A 26838-nucleotide genomic window follows, 5' to 3' on the forward strand; every position below is an offset into this window, starting at 1 on the left:
GTTTCCATTGATCCACCTTTACTGATTTTTTAAATACAAGAATATTGATTATTATTTTTAAAATCAAAGCAGCAATCAACAGTTCTAGAGCAAGAATCAAGTTCAATAATATTGTTGAGAAAATAAATGTAACTCGTGGAGCCCAGGCTCAAAACCAGCATGTTTATGGTTTCTAATCAATAAGGCACAATAAAAAAACTCATAGAAGTCAGCAGCAACATGGTCATTGATTTTAGCAGGGTTATAATATTCTAAATTATAGGCTCGTATGAAATTCTCATCTTATTAAGTAATTGTGTGAAGAAAGAGATAGGTGAATTTAATTCTGGTCTGGCCACTTCCACATTTCTACCCATTTCCTATTCAATCTGCAATTTTTAAAAAGTCCTCTCAGAGTACATATGAAAATGTTCATGCATTTTTCTCTCAAAATGTTTCTGTGAATGCATATTATGATACATTTAAACACCAGAGGACTATATTGCAACATTCCGAGAAACAGAAAATCCCAGGGATAACAAAATTTCAATATGCACATTAGTTCCAGAGGTGCAGATTAGTGCACTGTTTATGAACACAAGGCATGGATACATGCTGGTCGCATTTAAGCTAATCCTGCACATTAGCACTGAGGCCTAAACCAGGAGTTCCCAAACTGTGGGCCCTGGACCACCAGAGGTCCTTGAGTACCACTGAGGTGACCCGTGACATTTCTGTGGATTTGGGGTTGAAGACACGAGATGGCACAGCCATTGTATTAAATATTCAGCCGCTCTGGGAAGATGAGAAAGATTCTTCCCTTCTGCCCTGAGCTAATTGCACAATTTCTTCTGCTACAATACACACAAGCTATCCACAGCAGTGGTGCAGCATTGGGAGGGGCACAGGGAAGATTACCCCCGGTGCAAAATTGTCAGGCACACCCAGTGATGCCTCAGTAAAACAGCTGTGTGCTTCCATTGCTGGGCTCCGTTGAGAAACGGTTTCTCCATGTGAACCAGGAAGTGACCTCTCCAGACAATGGAATAGCTCTTCGCATCTCTGCAGCTGAGATCTCCTGGGTGACGCAGACACCATTAGGCAGATCAATGCGCAGGTGTGCTCCATCCGTTTCCCTCCCTCCCCCATTTGTGTGCGGCCCCGGAAAGTGGCAACCCACAGTATGCCACTGCTCAGAGCAACTAAGGTCTCTGAAAGAGAAATGTCTTTTTGAATACCTTTTGATATTCCAGACATCTATAAATTAAAGACCAGCCTGAGATTTCTGTGAGAACAGGCTTGTGAGTCACTTTTTAGGAAACAGACAGTGTGCCCCAGGAGACTGTCTCTCACACACATTATCTCTTCAAACACAATACACATCCTGCCCACCTGATAAATGTCCCATCACGTAGAGATACTTAAGGAACATCTATGTCTTAGCACAGTTATTCCTTTCTTCTCCCTTGGCACCTTAGTAATTAACATCCTACTTAGAAGACAGCTTCACAGCTAACCAGTGGCTTATCCTCTACCTTTAAAGTTGTCCCCATAACTCCAGATTGGCCTACAGACCTAACAGAAAATTCCGCACTCTAAATCATCCTTTTGAAAAAGAGGTGCTTATTCCATGAAGGGGGTGAAAAACCACTCATTCAGGAAAAAGAATGGGACCCATGAATTCATGACAAGAGACTAAAGATTATCAATTACTACTAATAAATTTTACTTTCAAAAGGGTTATTGAAATGGAAGCATTTCTATGATATGACATAGCATTTCCCACAGAACGACACTGAAAGTAACATTGAGTTTTTCATAACTCAACTTTCCAAATAAATGAGGCCAATAAACAGTTAGGTAGACATTGAAAGGCGGTGGCTTCCAATGTACTGCAGAACTAACTATATGTAGCCTGTCTGCCAGCTGGACAGAATATGTGGGTATTTCACATCACTGGGACACCCCCCACCATCCTGCATCTCTGTCGCTCACCCCCTTCCCTACTGCTAACCCCTTCCTCACCCACCTGCTCTCCCCCTCCTTCCTTTCCCCTCTCTTAGGGTTGCCATATTGACAGACTTACCATTCGCGCAGAGGCTTCTGCTTGCTGGTGCCTCACTGAGCAGGCTCCGCCTCTCCCTTTCAGGCCTTAGGCCTCCCTCCAAATGGCCGTCAGCAAGTTGTATCCAGGAGTAGGCCCACCGGCGGCCCCCAAAGGCTGCTCAAGCCATGTCAGAGGGGTCATGGCCAGCAGCTGCATCGGCAGTTGCAATGGTGGCTGCGGCAGCTATGTCAGCACTGTGGCCTCTGCAGTCCTGCCCGGGCCTTCCCCAGCAGCAGCAGTGGCACCCCTAACAATAGCTGCCAACGTTTCCCATTTTTAAAGGAAAATTCCCTTATTCCAAATAGGATTCCTCGCAAGAAAAGGGAAAACCGCATTGAGTAGGACCCGAGAGACCGTAGAGCTCCTGCAGCTGCGTCCCCTTCCACACTTGAGCAGCGATTGGGGGGGCCACTGCTGCTGGGGAAGGCTCAGGCAGGACCAGAGAAGCCGCAAAGCAATGAGCCTTCCTCCCTGGGCCAGATCCTGGACATGTCCTTGCCAGTGATCACTAGGAGGCCTGAAAGGAAGAGGCAGCTCCACAGCGGAGCCACTCAGCGGCCCAGAGTCACCCCCCGGCACCAGCAAGCTGTAGCCTCGCGCACATAGGGTCTGGCAAACAGCACAGCCAGGAGTGGGCACTGGAAAGGAGTGGTGGAGGGTCTCAGGAGGTGGCAGAGGGATGCTCCTAGAGTTGTTTGGCAGGGCAGGAAGCCTCGAGTTAAGCTTAAGATATTGATGGATGCTAAAGAAGGAGGTGGACCTGCTCTGCCAGACCTTTAATCTTTGTTGTGAACCATCTGCCTTTTGCTGGTTGAGAGAATGGTTGCTTCTTGAAAACACCGAAGTGTTGGATAATGGCAGACGAAGTTGATGGACTATAGGGAATTAGCGGAAATGACTGGCAAGATCCGAGACCAGGGTGAAGAGTCGGTGGAAGAAGATTGGAAAAAGTTTAAAGACTATTTATAGAAATATTGTAAAATTAAGGATTGTTAGAAAAATGTTGGAATGAAATTACATGGCTTTAGTAGAAATGTCATAAGGAATTAAGTATAAATAGATTAATAGAAAATTAAAGGAAAAGTATGGCAAGAATGTGTTAAGATAATTATAGAACAGAAAACAGAGTAAGATGGAAAGGAATTGCTGAAACAAATAATAGAAGTAGAATACAAAAAGGGAGGTGTGAGGAAGTCGCTGGAAATAAGTGAATGAAATATAAGATATTGAAAATGTTTGAGGTGTTTTTAAATTGTTTTTGTTTGTTTTTGCTTGATTTGTTATTTGTATTGTTTTTTTCTTTCTTTTTTCTTTTTCTCTGTGTTTGTAGTGCTGTATTGGAAATTTTGAAAAAGTAATAAATATCATATTTTAAAAAAAAATGGAAAGGAGTGGTGGTGGTGGTGGTGGAGCTCCAGATCCCGCTGCAGCGCTTCTGCTTCTGGGGCACAGCCGCAGTGCAGAAAGGCAGTGGAGAGTGGCTGACTCTGAAGAGTGCCTGCCCTCTCCCACCCTTCAGTGGCATGTGTCTGCCCCCACTCCCAAAGAGCCCTGACATTTCATTTAAAAAATAAAAATCTGCCCAGGTGGGCATGCTGCCCCCCCAAAACCAGGACATGTCTGGGGGAACCCAGATGTATGGCAACCCTAATAAAGAGCGCCTGGTTCTCAGAAAACAAGTTTGTTCCCTTGAAGTCAGGGTAGCTGAATAGGAGAAGCTGAGAGAGGCAGATAGGTTGGTGAATGATGTCTTTAGAAACATGACAGCAGTGTTCACCTCCCATAGTAACAGTTCCTTTGCTGTCATGAAGAGTCAGGCCACATTCACACCGTGATGCCACTTTAAACAGATCCCCCCCAAGAATTGTAGGAGCTGTTGCTTGTTAAGAGTGCTGAGAGTTGTTAGGAGACCCCCATTCTCCTCAGAAAGTTACACTTTCCACAGTTCCCTGGGAAGAGGGGTTGACTGTTAAACCACTCTGGGAACTATAGATCTGTCAGGGCAATTGGTGTCTCCTAACAACTCTCCTAACTATTCCAGTGGCTCTACAAACTTCCTAAGTGTGTTTGTTCATTCTGGGAAAGAGGGAAATGGCATCGTAATATCATACAAGCCATAGTCAAAGCTTCAAGTCACAAAGAGATTTCTGATACTTGGTTTTACAACAATGAGGATGCTACACTTACTTTTTAAGCCTAAGGGAACTGAGCCATGATTTTTGGAACTTACATTTCAGTAAAATAGAAAAGGAAAAACACATTCCTTAGGATATTGGTGTAGATTTGAAGCCGTGCTGGAGAAGAGAATATCTGACAACTGAGCTTGTGTGACAACATAGTAATGAAGCAGAATGGGATATATTAAGATGCAAAGTGCCTAGAGCATCAGATAAATGATAAGTCAAGGCAAAGGTTCCCTTTCCCTGATTTTTGCTTTTCTGAAACCTAAAGACTATTTTTTTAATCATATTTTTAATCTTGTACACAGATGGGTTTAAAAGCTGCTCATGCCTAATATGCCAAGACCATCAAATATTGGAGAAAACACATTAAGAAGGAAATGAACTGATCTAAATGCACTAGAGACCTGAAATAGGACAATACATGAGATAGCAAGAGAACTGTGTAGGATTGCCAACTCCTGACTTATAAACTTCCTTATAAAGCAAGGCTTGGGAACCTATGGCTCTCCAGATACTGTTCAACTCCAACTGCTATCAGCCCCAGTCAGAGCGCATGAGAGTAGGAGTCCATGCTATAAAGGGTCAGGCATACTAAACTGAGTTGCTCTAAACAGAGTCAGGCCAAGCACAGTATTGCCCTAAGCAATCCTTGTGGGAATGATGGGCCAACAGTCTGCCTTGTCAGTTGGCAGGGCTGGGCGATATATTGATACACTGTCCCAAAGCGGTTTGAAGTCCATATCGTGACATTGGTTTCATAATTTTTGATCTGGCAATATATCGTGAATCATGGTGTGTGTGTGCATGCGATGCAAAAAACCACGAAGCCAGTCAATGCTTCTTTCAATTTCTGCAGCTCCTGTTAACTCTGCCGGGTGAATTCTCCCCTGCTTCATGCAAGGGGCAGCAAATCACAAGAGCAGGCACTGGCAAAAATCACCAATGCCTCTACATAAAGGTAAAAGTAAAGGGACCCCTGACCATTAGGTCCAGTCGTGGACGACTCTGGCGTTGCAGCGCTCATCTCGCTTTATTGGCCAAGGGAGCCAGCGTACAGCTTCCGGGTGATGTGGCCAGCATGACTAAGCCGCTTCTGGTGAACCAGAGCAGCACACGGAAACGCCGTTTACCTTCCCGCCGGAGCGGTACCTATTTATCTACTTGCACTTCGTGCTTTCGAACTGCTAGGTTGGCAGAAGCAGGGACCAAGCAATGGGAGCTCACTCCGTCGCGGGGATTCAAACCGCCGAACCTTCTGATCGGCAAGTCCTAGGCTCTGTGATTTAACCCACAGCGCTACCCATGTCCCTAATGCCTCTACATAGCTCCATCCTTATTTTAGACATTGTGATATATGTATTGGTATATCCCGATGCTTAGCTGGTGATGTATCACGGTGTTGAAAATCAGATATCAGTCCTATCAGTAAGATGGACCATTGATCTCATCTAACAAAATAACCCATATTTTCTTAGAGAAGAAGATCATAGGAAGCTGCTTTAAACTAAGTAAAGACCACCAATCTCACAACCCTATCTGGAGATGCCTAGGACTGAACCCAGGATCACAACACACAAGTTTTAACACCGATCTGTGGCTTCTCCCCAACTCTAAGGGAGCTCCCGTGCTTCTTCTGACACTGAAACACTGTTGAACACCCCCCTGATTCATAGTTACACAGAAGCCTTACATCTGTGGCTTTTCGAAGGAGGAAATGAGGCCTATTGATATAGCAGAACACCTGCGCAGCATCAAAGATAAGTTTCAGAGAAAACCTTATCTCTAGATCAAGTTATGAACAGAGCACAGGCCTTTTTGCTTTGCAAGCTGAAGCACACAGCACAGCTTCTCAAAAGGCTCACAGAAGGCAATGACTTTTTGATCTTTTAATCTTGAGAGCTGCTGCAGCATGGTGGATACGAGCTAGGAAATCCCCACAGTTCACCTCAGATTCAAGCTTGCTTGTGGTTTTGGGCAAGGCACAGTTCCTTCAGCCTACCGTCTGCAAGATGGTGATGGTGATAAGCATGCTGTCCTGTCTTATGGGGATGCTTTAAAGAGTTCCAAGGTCATGCATTTGAAATGTGTAAGTCGCTGCAGCTAATCAGCCAGACCCACAGTGCAGCCAGCCTTACACCCTGATTGACTTGCAACCCAGACCTCTCATGGGATGTAAAGTTTAATTCCCTTGTCTGGTTAGCATTTGGGCCTTGACACCCATATAGAAGTTATACTGGTATGACCAGAAGGTGCTGAGTATCCCCACACTGCTAAGTACATTTGTACCTTGGTTTTCAAACAGCTTAGTTCTTGAACGTTTTGGTTCCCAAACCCTGAAGTGACTGTTACGGTTTGTAAACTATTTTTGGAAGCCGAACGTCTGATGGGGCTTCCGCGGCTTCTGATTGGCTGCAGGAGCTTCCTGCAGCCAATCAGAAGCTGCTCTTTGGTTTCCGAATGTTTTGGAAGTTGAGCGGACTTCCGGAATGGATTCCTTTCGACTTCCAAGGTACGACTGTAGTGCCTTCCCCTGGCATTTGCAAATGCAATGCAAACAACTGTGGGGGAAGGAGGAATTGCACGTGCATCTGCACTCACTCACGTGTGTCCCAGATCACATGGAAGCCTTTATGGATTCAGCTATGCAGAGACATGCAAAAGCCCCCTCTCTGCAGATGCCTGCACTGTAAAAGGGAACAACATGCAGCGGGTCTACTGGGGACTATTCACAGAGTAAAATACAGGATAAAAACATGAAAATAAGTAAAGCAAAACAGCAAAACAATAACCAACCCTTCCTACAGACACGTTTAAAAGGCTGTAGAATATTAATCAGCCAAAGGTCTGGTTGAAGAGGAATGTTTTCGCCTACCGCCTAAAGAAATCTCAACTGGGCTGACAAAGTTTCCAAATGAACGGTATGCAGATATTTTAGAAGTTGTCTGTCTTGCCTCTATCTGGTTTTCTTAAAAGTAGCTTCTGTAGCCAGAAGTCAAAAGAAACTCACTAAGTTTCTGCCTGGGGGGAAAGCTCCAAGCTGGTTCTAAAGCCTCTAAAAGTATTTCAACAAGAACACCCATGCTGTTGTTCAACTTCAGATGCAACAAACATGCATACACAAGACCTTCATTCTCTACTGAAATGCTGCAGATTAACCGGCTTGTGTGCAGCCAGTCTTGGGTAAAACAGCTAAGTACTCCATTAAACGTTAGTTTCTCAAAACTGCAGAGATCTTAGCAATGCAATACGATGTGTAACTACTCAGAAGCAAGCCCCATTAAGTTCAAGAAAAAGTGTGCACAAGATTGCAGCCTAAATTACCTTTGTTTCTAATTGCACATTGCTATGCAAACATGAATGGGGGATAACATTATGTTCTGAAACACAGAGAGATACAGCTCCTGCATACTATAATGAAAAAGGAAGTTGTGCAGAAAGCGACTTTTTGTTGTTGCTCTTGATCTTACAATTTCAGTTTGACTGTTTATATGAAGAGGCTACATTAAGAAAATAATTAAGGCATTCCAACTGTCCTATCTTCAGCATCCAAATGAAAGAAATTTGTGACTTTTAACAATTTAAGGTAATGCTTTTCATTAAATGAAAAATGCACCATTTAACTTGATCGGCTTTTTGTTTTAACATATTATTTCCTTTTTTAAAGGCGTATGCTATGCAGATCAGAAGTTTAGTACGTACCCCTATAACAATGCCAAGAAGACAAACGGCCCAACAACTGCTTTACGGAGGATGCATTTAGGAAAGCTCCCGTATTTTGGAGTTGCAGTTAATTTATTGTGAGGATTGAAAATGGAAGATTTATGTTTAGATTCTCCTAGGAGTTATTGATTACCAAAAGACAAATGGCCACTATTATAACTAACTCCACATTATTTTATTTATCCTATGAGGCACCTTTGTAAACAAAGCCTTCACTACATTGATCATTTTTCTAACAATTGAAATCACTTCCTCTGAACAGAATAGGTCCCAAATAATAAATCTGTGAATTGTTTTCTTGTTTTGTTTTTTTACTTGAACCCAACCTTTGCAGCCTGGGCAGTTATCTGGTCTTAATGCTTTAATTTTTATTTATTTTATTTTTTGTCTGAATGATGTCACTGCACAGAACTGCTTACAATATACATATGGGTTGTATGAAGACTTTAGTCCCAGTGATAGCTAATGCTTCTGATTCCCTCATCTCCATGAAACCTTTAATGGGGACGGGGGATAAAGATCAACAAAAGTCACCCATTCCCAGCCAGTAACATCCCTCCACTGGATGAAAAGCCTTCTATAAATGGAAGGCAAAACTTCACTCTAGCCCAACACATGACAGAGACTCATAGTGGCTTAATCCTATAACCCCAATCAATGGAAATCAGCACCCATTGTAATAGCACCCATTAGGGGAAAGTGCATCAGGTCATAGTCTCAACCGAGAGACCGTCTGCACATACACCAAGCCATCACACAGTGCTGCAGAGCTGTGCAGTTCACACATCACAGTAAAGCATACTTAATGGTAGTGAATTTGGACTCTTGCTCCTCCCCAACATCACACTGAGGAAACAAAGCACAATGCATGGCTTATCATTACTTTCAAACTCAGGGGCATGTTTTCCTCCCAACAAACCATAATGAAAAGCTGGGAGTTGATTTTGGCTCATCTACCATGTTGATCACAACCTGGGTTGATCACCCAGGGACGTGGGTGGCACTGTGAGTTAAACAACAGAGCCTAGGACTTGCCAATCTGAAGGTTGGCGGTTTGAATCCCCGCAATGGGGTGAGTTCCCATTGCTCGGTCCCTGCTCCTGCCAACCTGCAAGTAGATAAATATGTACTGCTCCGGCAGGAAGGTAAACGGCATTTCCGTGCGCTGCTCTGGTTTGCCAGAAGCGGCTTAGTCATGCTGGACACATGACCCGGAAGCTGTACGTCAGCTTCCCTGGCCAATAAAGCGAGATGAGCGCCGCAACCCCAGAGTCGGTCATGACTGGACCTAATGGTCAGGGCGCCTGGGGGGCCACCAGGTGGCGCATTGGAAGATGGCCGACAATAACATCTCTCCGACCCACATGAGGTAATTAAGAGGCTGCTATGGGAAGTATGCAGTCTTCCCCCCCCCCAAGGATATGGGGGGGACTGCCTTGCCAGCGGTGGCCACAATGCACCCCCAGATTCGAGAGAAGGGGGTGCGCCGGTCACTTGGCTAAGCCCTCGGTGCGGTCGGCTCTTCCCGGACGCCGTCTCCAATTTGCGCGTGCTGGCTTGCTTTAACACGAAAATATAATTGGAAATATATAATTGGAAGATGTTAAAGCACATAAGTCAAGCAAAGGTCGGGAGATAAGACTGCTGATTAATGGATCTCTGGGATTGGAGCGGCGGGCGAAGACAAATAAATCAAGAGACGAAGCGCCATTAAGAAATGGGTATGTTTGGAGCTAAGAAGGTGGGGTGGAGGAAAAAACTTTTCTTTATCTTATATGAGCATAAATAATAACCCTCCGCCCCAAAGAAAAAAGAACCTCTGTATTTTACTACACAAGCAGGAATCTAAAAACTGTGTGGGATGAATTAATGATGAATGAAGAGAGGATTGGTAAAGATCGGAGAATGGAAAAATTTTATGACGCAGTTTTAAAATGGCGTCTCGCAAGACAGGCTTGTTTAAGAAAGACGGGGGGAGGAGAACCAGGACTATTTGAAAGTGAACAATGTTTGGAATTTGATCTTTAACCTGGCAGAGCCCTCTAGGAGATATTTTACAAGCCTGGGAAAACTAAAGGGCAGACCGAAGATAAATTTTCGAAGGAGGAGTGGAATGGCGGCTGTCCCTATGAAATATGACTTGTGGAGTGCGTAAAACCCACGCAGACGATGTTTGTTCTTAACCTGCCTGTGAAGATTATCAGAGATCGCAAAGAAAGGAATATATGACAACAACAAGAAGATGAAGAAAGTAAAAAATAGACTATCTGGATAGAACTGGATAGAACTGTTTAATTAAAGCAGTAATAGAAGTGATGTTTGGATTCTCGTCCGGAGCTTGATGTATGGGTACCCCCAACAAAATTGAAAAATTCGGCTGTATAATTTGGAATTAATGTGATTTGAAATAGTGTGATATGATTGGCCTGTTAATAAAAATTGTGTTTTTTTAAAAAAATGGTCAGGGGTCCTTTACCATGTTGATCACAACCCCTTGTTCAGACAAAACGCTAAACCAGCGCTAGCGGCGAGGAATGGAGCGGGCACAATCAGGCCATGCATAGTAAACCATTAAGTTTGGTTTACCATGATGTGCTCACACCATCACTGTTAAGTGTGGCAGGAGTAGTGACTATGCTGTAACATCCAGGTGAGCTGTCACTTGTCAGGTCCAAGATGCTGTGATAGGTGCCATGCAACAACGTGAGGCAATGTTTCTTCTGCCACTACTGATCTGGACTGCCTGGTTACTGATACGCCATCTGTTCACAATGTCTACAAAGGAGAACGCCTGACACGCAGCTTTAGTCAAGATATTTCACACCTATCAATACCCAGCAATGATCGACTCTCAATTCTACAATTAAGTTTAATTATGCCAAATGAACAGATTGCTATAACGGAGTTTCATTTTCAGCCCAGTCTGGTTTCTTTTCCAGAACTTTGACTTTTGCAAACTGCTTCTTGTGTGAAGGAGAAAGGAAGAGGCTGAAAGGAGGTAAATGAATCCATAATGGCAGGGATTAAAAAGATGTCTGCTGACAGCAATCATGGCTTGTGTCCTTTGAATTGCCAGCCCCCTACTGCCTTTAAATGGGCAACTCCTCCTGGGATACAGCCATCCTGTGACTGACTCAAACTGGCTTTGAAACTAAAAGGATAAGTGGGACCCACAAACAAAAGGTTACTGTGTGCAGTGATCCAGTTTGGGGTTCCATACACACAGCTATGGCCTCTTGTAGGACACTCCACCCCACTCTGTTTTTCCTCACCCTGCTGCCCCCACATTCCATGACCAATAAGCATGCTCAGTTCTGCTTATTCATCTGTTTGGTGGGTGCTATAAGGAAATGTAAGGGGAGAGTAAAGTATTTTTGGTCTTTTGCAAACTTTGAGGTTTCTCCAAGTCAGCCAGTACTTCCCTCTTGGGTGGGGATGCCCAGTCTTGCCTACACAAAGATCCACATCCAGAAAACTGAACTTTCTTTTTCTTCTTCTTCTTCTTATATTTGTACCCTCTCAACTGACTGTGTTCCCCAGTCACTCTAGGTGGCTTCCAACAAATACAAAAGCATAATAAAACAACAGTCTTAGTCTTTAGTATTGCATGAACTATCAATCCCAGATGAAGATATGACCAAAACACACTTGAAATCCGACCCTGAACCACCTTTAAAAGATACACGCACTAGCCTTCCCAGAGCAAAGGGTTTGAAGGCTCCCAGCACAGCAGAAAACAGTCCTTAACTGCCCTTAAAAATAACCAGTAATGGGCAAGATCATAGTAAAACATCAGGCTGCACAATGCCTGGTGGCCTGCGTCCTGTCCAGGGTAAAATCTGCACCACTAAGAACTGATCGTGTTTACTGTAGGAGTAACCAAGGTCACCTTCACACCATACATTTAATGTATGATACTGCTTTAAGCAAGAAAGAACCATATGCTAATATACCACCCCAAATTTTGTCACTTTATTCCTGCAAATAATGGGGTTGCAAGGGAATTGTTTTCTGGAATAAATTAACATGGAAATGAGAACTAAACTCCCACTATATTTCATTAGATTTCCAGAAATGGTTTCCATGAGAAAGCTCACACATATAGCATGGAAATTAAATTAGGAGAAAGGAATAAACCAATGTGTGGATGTATCCAGGGAGAGACTTGCAGCCAGATGTGAGACCCAAGACTTCTCACTTTAAAAGATGTCCCTTTTCCTTCTCACAGAAGAAAATGGAACCCCCCCCTCCCCAGCCCCGTTCTGCCATTGTGGTTTTAGACTGATGCAGCGGAAAACGAAAGATATGACTCAGAGACACAAACTCTTCAAAAGCAAGCAACTACACTTTATTTTAACAGAAGTGATTTGCTGATACTTTTTTCTTAACCAAGTGTGTACAATGATATTAGTAAGATCAGAAAAGAAAAGATCAGTCAGTCAAGTATACTGAAATACAAGTTGTCAGAATCACTGTTGGCCGTTTGCTTTTACAGTGATGAAACAGTGGGATCATTCACAGGCGAAGCCTTCCAAGAGCTATCAAACTAGAGGCCTCCTGCAGATTTCTTTTAATGCAACTTTGCACATATTAATTAGCCGTATGCCATTAATATCATTTTTGTGCTTTATTATACAGCACATTGAAATGCTGAGACCAATCCTGTCAAACTTACTGGATGCCACTATACAGACCCTATTCTGCATGGAGAATTTAGTTTAATAACGGATTCAGTTTTGACTGAAGGGATGTTCAAAATTAAAGAGACACCTTTTACACTGGAATCTCCAAACTTTTGTCTTCCACACTGGTAAAGACCAACAGCTGTAAAGAAAGACAGATTTGCCAGTCCTCACTTGCATATACCCAGTTACAAGCTACCACAATGTATAAATGAGTTCTGTGCGTTATTTAAGGTACTCACCTTATTTCCAGTACCAAGGAAGAATTGATTTTCCATCTTTCTACGGAATGCTGGAACATTGAAGAGCCACTCTTTTGGTTTATTTTATCAGAGCTATTGACCATTGATCTACTTAAACTTAGCTCACCGTCTCTGAAAACACAATACAAAAAGAGAGCGTTAAAAATTAGCTTGGTACTAGCCATCAAGAAACCTTTTTTTTCCTGCCCTATCTACATCACAAACAGCAGTGGTGTTTTATTTATATCCATGTAGGATCGTGGCTCTGCACCAAGCACCCACTGGATCACTTCCTACTCCAAGGGTGACTGAGAGCCACCCTTTCAGTTTCTCACAATGCCCTGGGGCACCTTACCTGGTGTCATTTCAAGGTATTGAGGAGAGAACATGGGAAGAACAAGGCAGGTGTCAACATCACCACTACAGTGGTACCTCGGGTTAAGAACTTAATTCGTTCTGGAGGTGCGTTCTTAACCTGAGGTACCACTTTAGCTAATTGGGCCTCCTGCTGCCGCCGAGCTGCCAGAGCACGATTTCTGTTCTCATCCTAAAGCAAAGTTCTTAACCCGAGGTACTATTTCTGGGTTAGCAGAGTCTGTAACCTGAAGCGTATGTAACCTGAAGCGTCTGTAACCCGAGGTACCAGAGTACCAGGTCTGGAACGCTAACTGTTGATACCAGACCTATTTATATGTTGAAGGCCAACAGTAACCACCTGCCCTGTGATGAGGAAGAAGTATGTCAAGGAGGCAGGCACAGACAACATCAAGCCGTGCTCTGGCCAAACTATCTATTTCTTTCCCTGCCCCCTCCCAAGTTTGCATGTTATCTTTGGGCTTTAAAAATGTGTAAGCCACCCTTGGGTGCCTTGGCAGAAAGACAGTATATAAACACAATGAATAAATATGTTTGTGGTGGATATAGTCAATGAATAAATCCTTCTGTACTCATTGTTGGGCCTGGGCAACGTATCGATACATTGCCCAGGACTAGTTTGAGGGCCAGAGTGCGATGGCACCTTCACTTCACAGTATATCACAGGTGGGGCTTGCCTGCGCCTGACTCCCTCTGCTGCCAGCACCCAGAGAGAAGAAGATGCATTGGCCCCATGAGGGGAGCTGAGGCAGTTTCACCCCAGCGCCTCGTGGGGCCCAGGACGATGCAGCTTGTTCCTCTGTCCACTTTTCAACATTGTAATGTATCACTATATCACGATGTTTGGCTGGTGTTACACTGCGATGCGGAAAAGCTGATATCGCCCAGCCCTACTCATTGTGAAATTTACTCAGATGAAGGGCTGTAGGTTAGTGGTAGAGCTTCTGCCAGACTCAATCCCCAGCATCAGGTAAGGCTGGGAATGTACCCTGTATGAAACTTTGAAAGGCCACCACCAGTCAGTGTGGCCAGTACTGAACTCGATGGATCAATGGTCTGACTCAGAATAAGGCAGCTTCCTATGCTCCTTGTCCTACAGAGATAGAATTTACCAAAAATCCTATCTCTTCCTTCAAAGAAACAAACTGTTTTCTATTTGGCTGAAACAACCCTCAGAAACATTTGCCCCCACCTTCCCAAGAGACATAAACTTCCTGCTAGGGTGTTGCCCCTCAAGCCCTCCAGCATCACTGCATCCTAAAAAATATTAGTTTTTTGCCCACAAAAAGCTATTGCTACAATAAACTGGTTTTTCTTTTCTCTTTTCTTCAAGTGCTATAGGAAAGTTGGCTGTTTCCCTGCTGTGGTAGAAGAACAAGGCTGTGTATTTTTTAAACTTTGAACATCCACTAGATTCTGATAGATTTCTGTAGGTAGCTTCTACATTGTGTGAAAGATTACATAACACACAAAGTGAGGAAATATCAGGAAAAGCAGAATGATGTGAAGTGTGAATGCTGCCAACGTTGCTCTGGGATTGCAGAGCAGAAAGGAAGCACACTCTGACTTCGGACATTGGCCAAGGGGACCAAAGACCACTGGACGATTGAACTCCTAGGAAGAATATCATGGAATGGAACAGGAGAAACCAACATGGTTTCATTCATCAGCCAAAGAAGGAGCAGCTACAAGAGACTTGCTTTCCTTCTCACTGCCAGGAAGAATCCTTGGCTCCGACAGTAAATTTTCTTGGGAATGTAGAAGCAAAGGAAAAGGATACTCCAGCCCATTCATCTGCCACAAAAACAAAGAGCCACCAACCACTAGTCTAGCAACAATACCATTATTAAGGGATGGGAGAGAAATTCAGTTATGCTTGCATTTTATTGTGAATCTTGCCCAGCAGCATAACTCCATTGTCTGTTTCCTGCCAACAAAATGTGTTCTGAAGCCAGTATGTTGCTGGCTGACAAACTTTGATTTGTTGTATTTATGGCTTGGTGTTACGTGTAAACCCAGCACTTTTCCCAAACCATAGTTTGTTTCACCATCACACCACAGGTGCTTGCCAAATTATAATGACATGAGACAACAGCAGCTGGGAAATGATAAAATTCTGAGGGGAAAACAAGCCATGATTTGTTTTATCACCCAAGAAACAACTTGTAGCTAGTATTATGTGTGAACCAAGACACTGCATATGTGAAGCTGGTTGAGAAACTGACACAACTTCCACAGTGAAAACAGATGCAAAGAACTCATACAGCTATTCTGCAATCTTGTTATCTATTTCTAAATCAATGGCCCCAAACTTGAACTTACATTTTGACAACACAAACAGCAACTTTCCAGTTCCCACCTTGATGCTAAACTGTTTTTGAAATCTGGCTGACTTCTTCCCTTGGAAATTCACGTCACAATAAGCTAGCTAAGTCTCCACTCTATATTCATGCCCTCACCAGCCAAACTGGCAATAGTAGAACTTACTCCCAAGCCTGCATAGTATTGCAGCAGAAGCCTATAGCATGCTAACAGGCTGTCTTTTGCCACAAGAGACTAGCATGGCCTCGCTTTCTGAAATTATTCTGTATGAAATCATTGGGCTGGGCTGTATGAGTAGGAGTCCTGTTTGGCTTGCTTCCTAACAACGTACAAACTTCTTATTTTCTTATTTTCCTTTATTAACCACAGGAGGCAAGAGTCTCATGCATTAGGCAACACAGCTGTCTCTCTCTCTCTCTGCATTCTAACCTGAGCAGTTCTTAAATTCAGAATGTTTAAAACTAGTAGAATGAGCAAGAACAGGTAAGACTGGCCTTCCTACCTATGGAAAGCTCTTCCTACCAAAAAGACCTCCTCTTTCTTATCAAATACCTACATGGAATATTTCTTTGCCAGTTGAGAAAGTCCAGCCACTTCTAGGGAAGCACATGGCAGGTCTAACTACATGGTCCATCTAGTCTAGTATTGTTCACTGTGACTGCCAGCAGCTCCCAAGAGAGTCTTCCCTGTTACCTGCAACCTGATCCTTCTAACTAGAGCAGGGGTCTGCAACCCGCGGCTCCGGAGCCGCATGTGGCTCTTTTACACCTTTGCCGCGGCTCCGGGGCGGATACTAGTGAGGGGAGGAGGCGCATTGTGCTCCCCAACACTCCCCACTGTGGCGGGCGCTGTACTGGCTGTGACGTCACATGGTGGCGGTGCGTGTGTTAGACACGCACCGTCCCGACGTCACCTTCCCGCCCACCCGCCCGCTACATTGTAAGGGGCATGTACATTGGTCACTGTTTTGAAGGGGAGTGAAGAACACACACACACAAAAAGGTAACTTGTTAATTTAACATTTATTTCTATGAGGAGGAGTAATTCTGAGGGGTCAAACAAAGAAATAATAAAAAAGTGACAAAAAAGTTATTTTTATAATGACGAGTTTTGCGGCTCCCAGTTTTTTTTTTCCTTCGGAAATGGGTCCAAGTGGCTCTTTTTGTCTGAAAGGTTGCAGAACCCTGAACTAGAGACACTGGTTATTCAGCCTGGAACATGAACTGTGGTGCCTTCTCCAAACATTCACTAAATAAATAAATAAATAAATAAATATACTTAGGGAGGGAAGAAGAAGAGGAGGAGGAGTTTGGATTTGATATCCTGTTTTATCACTACCCTAAGGAGTCTCAAAGCGGCTAACAATCTCCTTTCCCTTCCTCCCCCACAACAAACACTCTGTGAGGTGAGTGAGGCTGAGAGACTTCAGAGAAGTGTGTCTAGCCCAAGGTCACCCAGCAGCTGCATGTGGAGGAGCGGAGACGCGAACCCGGTTCCCCAGATTACGAGTCCACTGCTCTGAACCACTACACCACACTGGGATTCAAGTTAATGTCCTTTAGCAGTATACCAGCTGTGCTTGTGGAATGACTTCTGCAAAAGAAAGTGCAGGAAGCCATCACAGTTCATGTGGCTGGTTACTCAACAGATTACTTTAGCCCTAATACTTCCTGTTGCACAACCAGCTTCTGCTAGTTCAGCTGTGGCACTGGAGTTCATACTGCTCAACCACTTTTATTGCCTTTCCACTAGCCCAGCAGCTCCTGTGTTGGCAAGTGAAGGAGAACACCAAACCTGGGTCTGAACATCCGCAAGCAGCCTCTCATCAGCAGATCGCAAGTCACTTTAAAAGTCAGTGGAATTCTGTGCGCTACAGGTAGAAATCTTTCCCAATACATTGGTATGCATAGAGGCTTTAGTTTGCTCAAAAGCATCCAGGAACCTGACTATGTGAAGAAATTATAGGATCAATGATCATACATTAATATATACTGGATTTGCACCTCATCCGATATGCAGTATTGATTTACAGCTAAGAGTGCCACCTACTGAAAAACCAAACGCGCTTTACTCCTCACTTCAGACACAATTATTTTTGTGGGATAGGGAAGGTTTTCAAATTAAAAACCATGGTCTTTAAAGTGTCATGCCGTGAAGAATAATTATATGATCTTCACTGAACACTACGTATATGAATCCAGAGGGAAAGAGCAACATCAAGATTCATTACAAGATGTTTTTCCGTCTTCTAATTCAATACGCAATATATTCCAAAAAGCCCTCACAAAACAACCATCACTGATTTTCCCTCTTTATCCTCTGCCGCATTGCAATATACACTGAGAGAGAGAGAGAGGGAGAGAGAGAGAGAGAGAGAGAGAGAGAGAGAGAGAGAGAGAGAAAGAAAGAAAGAAAGAAAGAAAGAAAGAAAGAAAGAAAGAAAGAAAGAAAGAAAATGCATTAAATTGCAATGGAAAGGATTCTTGCTTGTGCTGGACTAAGTGTAGCCCATTAGAACTTTCAGGAAGTGAATAGCATGGGGAGCAGAGGTTGGCTTTTCGCAACGTTTTTGTCCCTAAAAGTGCTAATGCTTGAAATACAGCAGACCCAGGAGCTCACAATTTACTTGGAGTGCCCACCAACAGATTTAAAGTACATTAAAGCAGCCTTAAATCTGTTGTGGGCACTCCAGGTCCCAACTGTTTATCATTCAGACATTTCTCCAAATCCCCACTCAAGGAGATGCTCTTGATGCATTTGGTTCATGTTTACTTTCACTTTGTCATTTAAAAGACATCCTTTCAACCAGCAAAACTGTGACACTGTCCTTGGGATCTCAGCAATATCTCATTGCTTTTAAATCCCACTGGGACTTCAGTGTGCTTAATGTTAGCTGGATCATGCCTCTCTTACTTGAGCTACTGGGCATAATTTTTATGACCCCACCAATGTTTTTAAGCAGAATCTCTCTTTATGTATTGCTTAGAGAGCCAGTGTGGTGTAGTGGTTAAGAGCAGTAGACTCGTAATCTGGAGAACCGGGTTCGCGTCTCCGCTCCTCCACATGCAGCTGCTGGGTGACTTTGGGCTAGTCACACTTCTCTGATGTCTTTCAGCCCCACTCACCTCACAGAGTGTTTGTTGTGGGGGAGGAAGGGAAAGGAGAATGTTAGCCACTTTGAAACTCCTTCGGGTAGTGATAAAGCGAGATATCAAATCCAAACTCCTCCTCCTCTTCTTCTTCTTCTTCTTCTTCTTCTTCTTCTTCTTCTTCTTCTTATTTTATTCACCACAGCAAAGCCTTACCCTAGTTTAAAAGCAAGCTTCTCTTATCCTACAAAAGGGCAAGCCAGGCTTAGCTTTAAACCCAAGGCAAATCTAGTAAGACAATTCATCTAGACGCATCATCCATATTATCAGCAGTCAGCATAACACAACACTCTTAACACAAGAAAGCATGCTTTGCTGTTTGTGGCAAGTAGGCAGAGCATACACAGAACAAGAATGTCTTTCCAGATTTGTTAGGAAGTTGTCCAAAAAGTAACTCAAGTGCTACTTCGATGGTCCATAGGGCTATATATAACAGCTGCATAGAAGAAGGGATTTTAACCCATGTAGATTCTCACGCAATCTACACTTGCTTGAAATTCCTTCTCCTATACAACTATTAAAGGGGCAGGAGTCATTGCTTCGTCTGCATCGAGCTACCCTATGGTCCACTCATCCCTGAACTTGACTTTTACAGCCTGATTCTAAGCGAGTTTACTCAGAAATAGGTGTCACTGAGGTCAACAACTAAATGAACAGAACACAACCCTGGAATGCAAGCTGACAAGCTATGGCTGCAGGATTAGGACCAATGCCCTGACCATTGCTTCTACAACATCATATGTACATTCTACAACATAAAGGATATTAACTTTTAAAAGACAAATCATAGAAGCACACCGTTAAAACTAATTGCTATGGATGTTTGTTTCAAAAGGCTCTTGCACATTACTTAACCAGAAGTCTAGAGTGAGGGATACCATGTAACATTACTTCTCAAATAGCAGGTCCAACAGTTTGACTTGACCTCCAAAGTCACATCATCCATTGTCTCCTGAGATAGGCAGGTGTCATCATGCCAAAAACAGTACCAGGTTCAACATCTGCACCACATGCAAAAAAACCAACGTAGGTTTTATATCTAGCAGACAGCCTTTACTGAGATTAGGTATCTTAGTAAAAAGGGAAGTCTTAGTTTCTTACACCAAGTTGCACTACAAAATATATCAAAGGCAAACAGAAGTTTGGAGGCAAGCTATGACCAAAACTATGCAAGAGGAAATAGTGGTTATTTCATTCAGAAGATGCTAAAGCTGTCTACAAACGAAATACATTTATTTTACTTCAATGCGTTTTTATTTCATGTTATAAAAATAGGCTTATTTTCCATGAATTCCATAAAATCTTTCAAGCAGATACTAAATAAGCATTTAAAGAATTACTGCAGCAGATATAAAATGAGAAAATGTAAACGAAGGATGAATATATGCCGATGCTCCTATTTGCAATATTATTTAGCTGCAGCTCTCTAATAAGCCAATCATTTAAACAAATATTTAAAGGACTTGGAAAGAAGTTTCCTGGTGTTCATAGAACTTTCAAGCCAAGGGCTTCAGACTGGAGAGCTAATAACAAGATCCACTATTCTGGTTAGTAAACAAGAGGCAGGTGGATTGTTGTTTTCCTCTGCCCACAGAAAAATGACATCAGCATACATGATCCAGGAGAAAGCTAGCAGGGGAGCAAAAGGCTTTCCAAAAAAAACAAGAGTATTGATTGCTCCATTTACAAGCAACAAGGAGACAGGGAATACAGACTCCAGTTTTGCTGTGATTTAGGGCACATGTGTTTCACAATGTGGTTGTGGTTTTTTTGTCACAGATGGAAACAAGATTAGCTGCAGCTCCACTGAAAGGTCCCATCACCTTATGCAAGTCCTTGCCCTGCCAATTACATCTTGTAAAGTTAAGTAGCATCACAAGTACCCAGCAAAGAGCAACCAACTCTTGATTCTACATCTCTGCCCGTATTTTCCCTTCTCCTGAAACCTTGCAGTCAAAGGATGGGGAAAGCACATGGCCTTTACGAGTCTAATAGTAAAAGGGTATTAAAGAGATCTTGTGCACAGAAGGTCGTTTTAAAAGCTTTGGAGGACCTCCCCCCCCCAAAAAAACCCCCTGATATGCACTCATCCTATGCTTTTAATGCATCAAGGGCTCTTTCAAACTGTCGCTATTATCAGGTGGGATTCAATCATATAGTGGAAAATTCAGGTGTTACAACTAAAGCCAATTTGGCACTCCGCAAAGTCAGAAACAACGGGGGCGGGGGGGAATGTACTGCAGTGTGGGATAATGTTTTTGGTTTTTTGCACAGTCATATAACCTCCCTGCAAACAAAACTGGAATGAATCAATAGATCACATAGGTCATCTAAACCGCCTGCAAATGCTGGACAGAAACACCAGGTTGAATGCCAAATAAACAGATCACCTGGAAGCAAGCAAAGTTTGGACAGGAAAGCCAACAGGGATGAGAACTTGTGATACTCTAGAACCCCAACTCTCATCAGTCCCAGCCAGCATTATCAATGGCCACAAATAATGGGAACTAATTCAAGTAATTGAACCACAAGTTCCTCATTTCTGGGTAGGAATGAGTAAATAGCCTCCAGAAGTCTTATCTGGGAGTTTTTGATTTTGCAAACGAACTCAAAACAGGAAGGATGGGTGAAAAATGAAAGAAGGGTTCTCTGCACAGTGTGTTACCCCCTCCAGAGTTGTAATGAGTGGACTAATAGAGGAAGAGGCCTCGTGCTCTATGGGTTGCGCAAACTCTTCGCGGGAGACGAGGAGCAGGAGGTTTCCTATCTAGCTGGTAGTGGAACAAAGAGTCTCGTCTTTTGTCTTTCGTACACGGGAAGCCAGCACCGATCTAAAGCCAAGCGGAGAGCCTTTTCCTGTTTGTGCAAACCTCGCAAAACCGCCGCGCGGATTTTTAGGCAGAGGAAGTGCAAAGGCCCCCTCCCCCGCCTATTTTTCTTCTTTTTGCTCGCGGAAAAGCACTGCCGAGGGCTGGCTTCTGCTGCTTGCGTGCTCTCCGCTGGGAACCAGTTGTGCGCATCTGGCCTGGCGTAGCCCCGGGATGCAAGCGGCAGGCAGGAGAGATGGAGGCAGCGGAGGAACCCCAGCGGTGGCCAGTCAAACGTACGCGCCTCCCCTTTTTGGCACGGCTGCCTAGAAAGCCGTGAAGCCGAGAGAGACAGAGAGAGAGAGAGAGCGAGCGCGCCAGCACAGACTACACGATCCGTAGCTCGCCGGCAAATTTTGGAACTGGGCTCAGGTGCGCAATGATGCCGCGTGGGAGGGGCAGCGCCGCGCGCGATCCTAAACGCACTGCGCATAAACTTCAAGGCGTCTATACAGGTGCAAATCCAACTGAATCTCACGGGGCTTACTTACTCCCGGGTAAGTGAGGGGTGTTGCAGCCTTCTTGGAAGCATGTCCCATTAGACTCGAGGAAAGATGCTGCGGGGATGAGGCTGCCCATACAGAGAAGGCGATGCCCTCTTGCACACGCTTGCCTCAGGCAGCCTCCACTCCCTCCCTTCTCGGAACGAGGCGCTACTACTTCGCCTAGCCACGCATGGAAAGGCGAGGGAGAGGGAGGGAGAGACAGGCAGAGTGACCGGCTGCAATGGACAACGCGCAGGAAGGATAAAAAATCGCACATTGGATGGGCAGAGGGTTGCAGTTACTCCTAAAGGCTTGCTTTTCTTCTCCTGCACAATGATCCATGCTGGATTTCCTAGGCGCCTCATATACCCTCTCCACAGCATCTGTGCAAGGCAAGCACACAAACACACATCCCAGCTCGCCCCACGCCAAACCAGCCTGCTTGAGCATTAGCTATTATTGCCACGCTTGGAAATGCTTGCAGGCGTCAATGAAATAATGCAGCAACAAATACCCTCCGCGGAGCTATCAAAGCTCTCCGGTTTGTTGCTGCCGCCGCCGACATAAATAGAACAACCTCCAGATTCCACCATCCCCACCACTCCCTCTCTCTCCTTGGTGTAGCTAGTTCGGCAAGCCTGCGAAAATCAAATAATAAATTTTAAAAGTGGGGTTTTTGTTCCAAGACTCAGACAACTCTGCAATGATACGATTCTATGATTCCAAAGCAACTTTCCACAGCAGGTTTTAAAGCTTTTAAAAACGAAACAAAAAAACCAACAAAACAACTCACCACGCTTGACAGACGAGAAAGGACAACAAAGCCCTAAGTGGGAACCCGCACGAGACTTTGGGGTTTTTGTTTTGTTTTTTGGCAATAAAAAAGAGCGACAAGAAAGAAACAGATGGGGATCTTTGTCAGAGATGAGGCGCGAGTTCCTGTAGCGAATCACTGACAAACAGGGAGAGAGACTAGTATTTAGAGTCCCAGGGAACTTATCCTACGTGCCATTGAACTAGCTAAGAATAAAACTTCAAGGGGATCAAGAGAGGCCGAAATCTCAAACACGCTCGCTAAGAAGCAAGTCCCGTCAGTGGGACCTGGAGATAAATCGCCTTTCCGGCCTTATTATCCTCCTAGTCGACCCATTCATTTCATTCTGAGGGTAACTAGCGAAGGGTAACTACTTCGAAGTTAGCACGCTTAGGATCGTGCTGCGCAACAGCTCTTGGAAGGCTCACTCCCCTACTGTGGGCGGGGTACAAGGGGGTCTTATGAGGAACGCTGCTCTGGGACAGCAGAGAGAGATGGCAAAGCCCACCATCCTGTGCACACTTACTTGGGAGTAACTCCCAGTGCACAGCAGGCAAGGATCCGGCTAGGAGTTCCGGGAAAAAGATCGGTGCCAGCCAAACTCCGGAGAAATGCCACTCCCCCTTTATCAACACAGAAACATAACAGAGCCGGCGTGACACCGCTTTCTGCATTGCAAACCTCCCGCTACTTTCGTACCAAAAGCTAGAAATTTATTTATTTTCTAAAAAGCAAAAAACCGCACCCCATCCCTTCGCTTTGCTCAGCTCATCAATTGCAAATTAACCCAACCGGCATTAATCATTTGAGACCACGGTTTTTTTATGCCCCCGCGATTTATTTCTGCCTTTTGCAAGGCATCTCCTCCTGGATCCCATTGGAACGCTTAATTAGGCGGCGGGGGGGGGGTGTTGTTCTCAGGCTACAGATCAAAGCACGCGAACATCATCAAAAGGAGGCAGGTCTGATGAATGGGAAGCGGCGAGGTCCAGGGGGGCAAGCCGAACGCGGCGCTTGCATCTTACCCGCTCTTTCCCCCTTGGTCAAGAAAAATAAAATAAAAGGTGTGCACAAACAGACAGACATCCAGACTCTTTGCATTTACCCGTTGGCTTGTGTCTCCTGGTGCTCCTCCGTTCTCGCAATCTCTTTTGTCTTGTAAAAAATCAGGAGGATACTTATCGTGCAGATAGTCCACCTCTTCCGAATCGAACGCATGTCTCCTTCCTCCGGCAAATAGGCGTGCGCGCGTTTGTGTGTATGTTCCTTCTGTTTCCTTTGTTTGGCAGGATGGGTTTTGAAAAAGGAGAGGAGAAAAAGAGCAAGGGATCAAATTAAGGACCAGCAGCAAAAAATCAAAAGCCGGCGGGATGCTGGAGGGATCAAAGGCGACGGCGGCGGCTGTTTCCCCTGGGGAAAGTCCTCTTGCCCACGCGCTCCCGCGAGCTCCTCGCTCCAGCCTCTCCGCGCTCCTCTCACGCTGCCTTCCAGTTTAGGTAACAGCAGAGGCGGCAGCCGCCAGTCTCCGGGGCGTCACTTAGCGCCGCCCTCCTCCTGGCGGTGAAATGATGAGCCGAGCCCGGCCAATAGGGGGCCAGAGGAGGCGGAGACGGCGCCTGCCCGAACTTTAAAACAGCTCCCGGCTCGGAGCTGCCCGGCAAAGCGGAGAGGAAAAAGGATCTCTAGAACGCGAGCAGCATCTCTTCCATCTAAGGGGTTGCAATTCAGTCCCGGGGCGCAGTTTTACTCGGAAATAAGTTGTAAATCAGTGCAACGGGGCTTAGGGAGCGTGCGCAGGATTGCTGCCTTGCACTCGGGAGGAATGATCCTTGCTTGCAGCTCGCTGCCCGGTTTTGTTCGTAGAGACCCGAAAGATGTGAACGACAACTGATGGTTGGAGAGGACGCATCTGAAGTCCGACCCCTGTAATGCAGGAATCTTTCGCCCCAAGTGGGATTCGAACCCACGACCCTGAGGTTAAGGGTCTCGTGCCGAAAAGCTTGTGCTGTCAACGCAGCCTGGAGCAGACTCACGGCCGGGTCTGTGTTATATTGAGGTGCAGTAAGTTATGGTGCACTGTAAGTACAGCCCAGCCTCCATTCTCTCTCTCTCTCTCTCTCTCTCTCTCTCTCTCTCTCTCTCTCTCCCCCCCCCCCCCATCCCAGTAGGAGAAATCCTTCCTTGGAGTTGTATATAACGGTGTTCAATAAATGTATCCGTGTGCGTGCACTTTGAATGTCAAGCTTCAACAGACAACCCAGGACGGGTTTCAAGGGCGTTTTAGGTTGGATTAAGCTGCATTCCAAACTTCCAGGCTGCTTATAGCTGGGACTCAGTGGTATAGGAAAACATTCAAAGACAAGTGAGCAAATAATTCAGGCTCAAAGGCTGGGCCATTCTAGAAATGCCTACCCCAATTCTTCTTGCTTGAGATGGCTGGGGATGTTAACTGGACAACCGTGAGGCAGGGGTGCCAACTTGAATAAAATATTGTGCTGGTCCAGGTAAGCCCCACCCTGCATAATTGACAACATGCAGTGCTTTTCTCCCGAAAAAAATGGTTAGGGGTACTCTCATTTTCCTACTCATATTGAAATACTGCCCCTCAATGAGGCCAAACCTAGTTTCACAAAATGTTTAGGGGTATGCATACCCCCTGTGTACCCCCAGAAGAAAAGCACTGATCACATGACACAGTGCACACACACCATTTGAATGGGAATGCCCATCAACTTTGTGGGGGCCCACCCCGCTCAAATATTTTATTTCTAGGGTCCCCCACAGCCCCTGTAAATTGGCTCCTATGCTGTGAGGACTATTAGTAGAGTCTGTGATGGGTGCATCTGTGTCTTAGATTCAACATAAAACCCAACCAGAGTTCAGCATTGCACACACTAGCCTTGGACTGACGCACACTCCTCTCCCTTTCTCTACTGCAGCTGCAAGAGGGAGGAGATGGGAAGCTTTGATTCTATTTTCAACTAACCACAGTTTCTTGTTCCATCCAAATCTGGACCAACTGAGATAATTAATAGCTATTGATTGAAATAAGCCAACGTTGAACCATGAATGATAATTACGCCTTCTTTCAATAAACTATAGGTGGCACCGACCATAGTTCCTAATTTAAACAATAAGAAACCAGTCAACTGAAAACAGAAGCAAAAGTGTTCTGTCTCCTCCTTGTGGCCATGCTCTTGCAGGTAACACTAAACTATGGTTTAGCACAGGGATGACCAATGTGGTACTCACTGGTCGGGGATGATGTGAGTTGCAGCCCAATACATCTTCAGAACACCATGTTGGCTATCCCTGATTTAGCATTACTTCTGAACCATGGCATAGTTGAGTAGTAAACACATGTATTTTGAGTATTTGTTGCCTGCATTTTCAACTTTAATTCAAAATAAAATTCCACGTCAAATTATATAGCTAATCTAACCAGTGACATGTTTCTGGAGCAATTTTGTATATGCACTTATAAGAGTCCCATTGCATTCATACACAAGATATATGGTTAATTTTCAAAGATAATGTTTATTTCAATTCAAAACGCATCTGCTGAAGGAAAAAATAATCCAGGCAGAATAATCTACTGCACAAGCCATCTCCAAACTCAGCCTATAATAAAATCAATAATAGTTCTCCAAAAGCTGTGAAATATGTTTGCTTGCGTGGGTGGGTGGGTGTTACTTGTGAAGTGGAGTATCCCAACAGATGTGTGACTCTGATTTTTAAGTTGTGTTCCAGTGGTGGGAAGGTACAAAAGTGACAAGAAATGGAAGCCCTGTTTCCAAACAACACCAGTTATTTGATAGCAAAGCTGACTATTGAAATATAAATTATGTGGCTTGTGTCAAACGAATCATTTCTATGTATGAATGCTAAATAGTTCAATTAAAGGAATGAAGAC

General features: G+C 44.4%; 1 protein-coding gene across 1 annotated transcript in view; it reads right to left on the bottom strand.

Moving 5' to 3' along the window:
• ST8SIA4 (ST8 alpha-N-acetyl-neuraminide alpha-2,8-sialyltransferase 4) overlaps nucleotides 1–24420 on the bottom strand; it is an 82187-nt gene extending 57767 nt beyond the window's left edge. Inside the window, exons 1-2 of the mRNA XM_080973029.1 lie at nucleotides 24031–24420; nucleotides 12914–13045 (exon numbers count right to left, since the gene is read on the bottom strand). Coding sequence (XP_080829155.1) covers nucleotides 12914–13045; nucleotides 24031–24143 — 245 coding nt within the window. The 5' untranslated portion in view covers nucleotides 24144–24420. The remainder of the gene's footprint in view (nucleotides 1–12913; nucleotides 13046–24030) is intronic.
• Nucleotides 24421–26838: the final 2418 nt, after the last annotated feature.

This window comes from Podarcis pityusensis, assembly GCF_964106645.2.
Source record: "Podarcis pityusensis genome assembly, chromosome: 11".
Lineage (NCBI taxonomy): Eukaryota > Metazoa > Chordata > Lepidosauria > Squamata > Lacertidae > Podarcis > Podarcis pityusensis.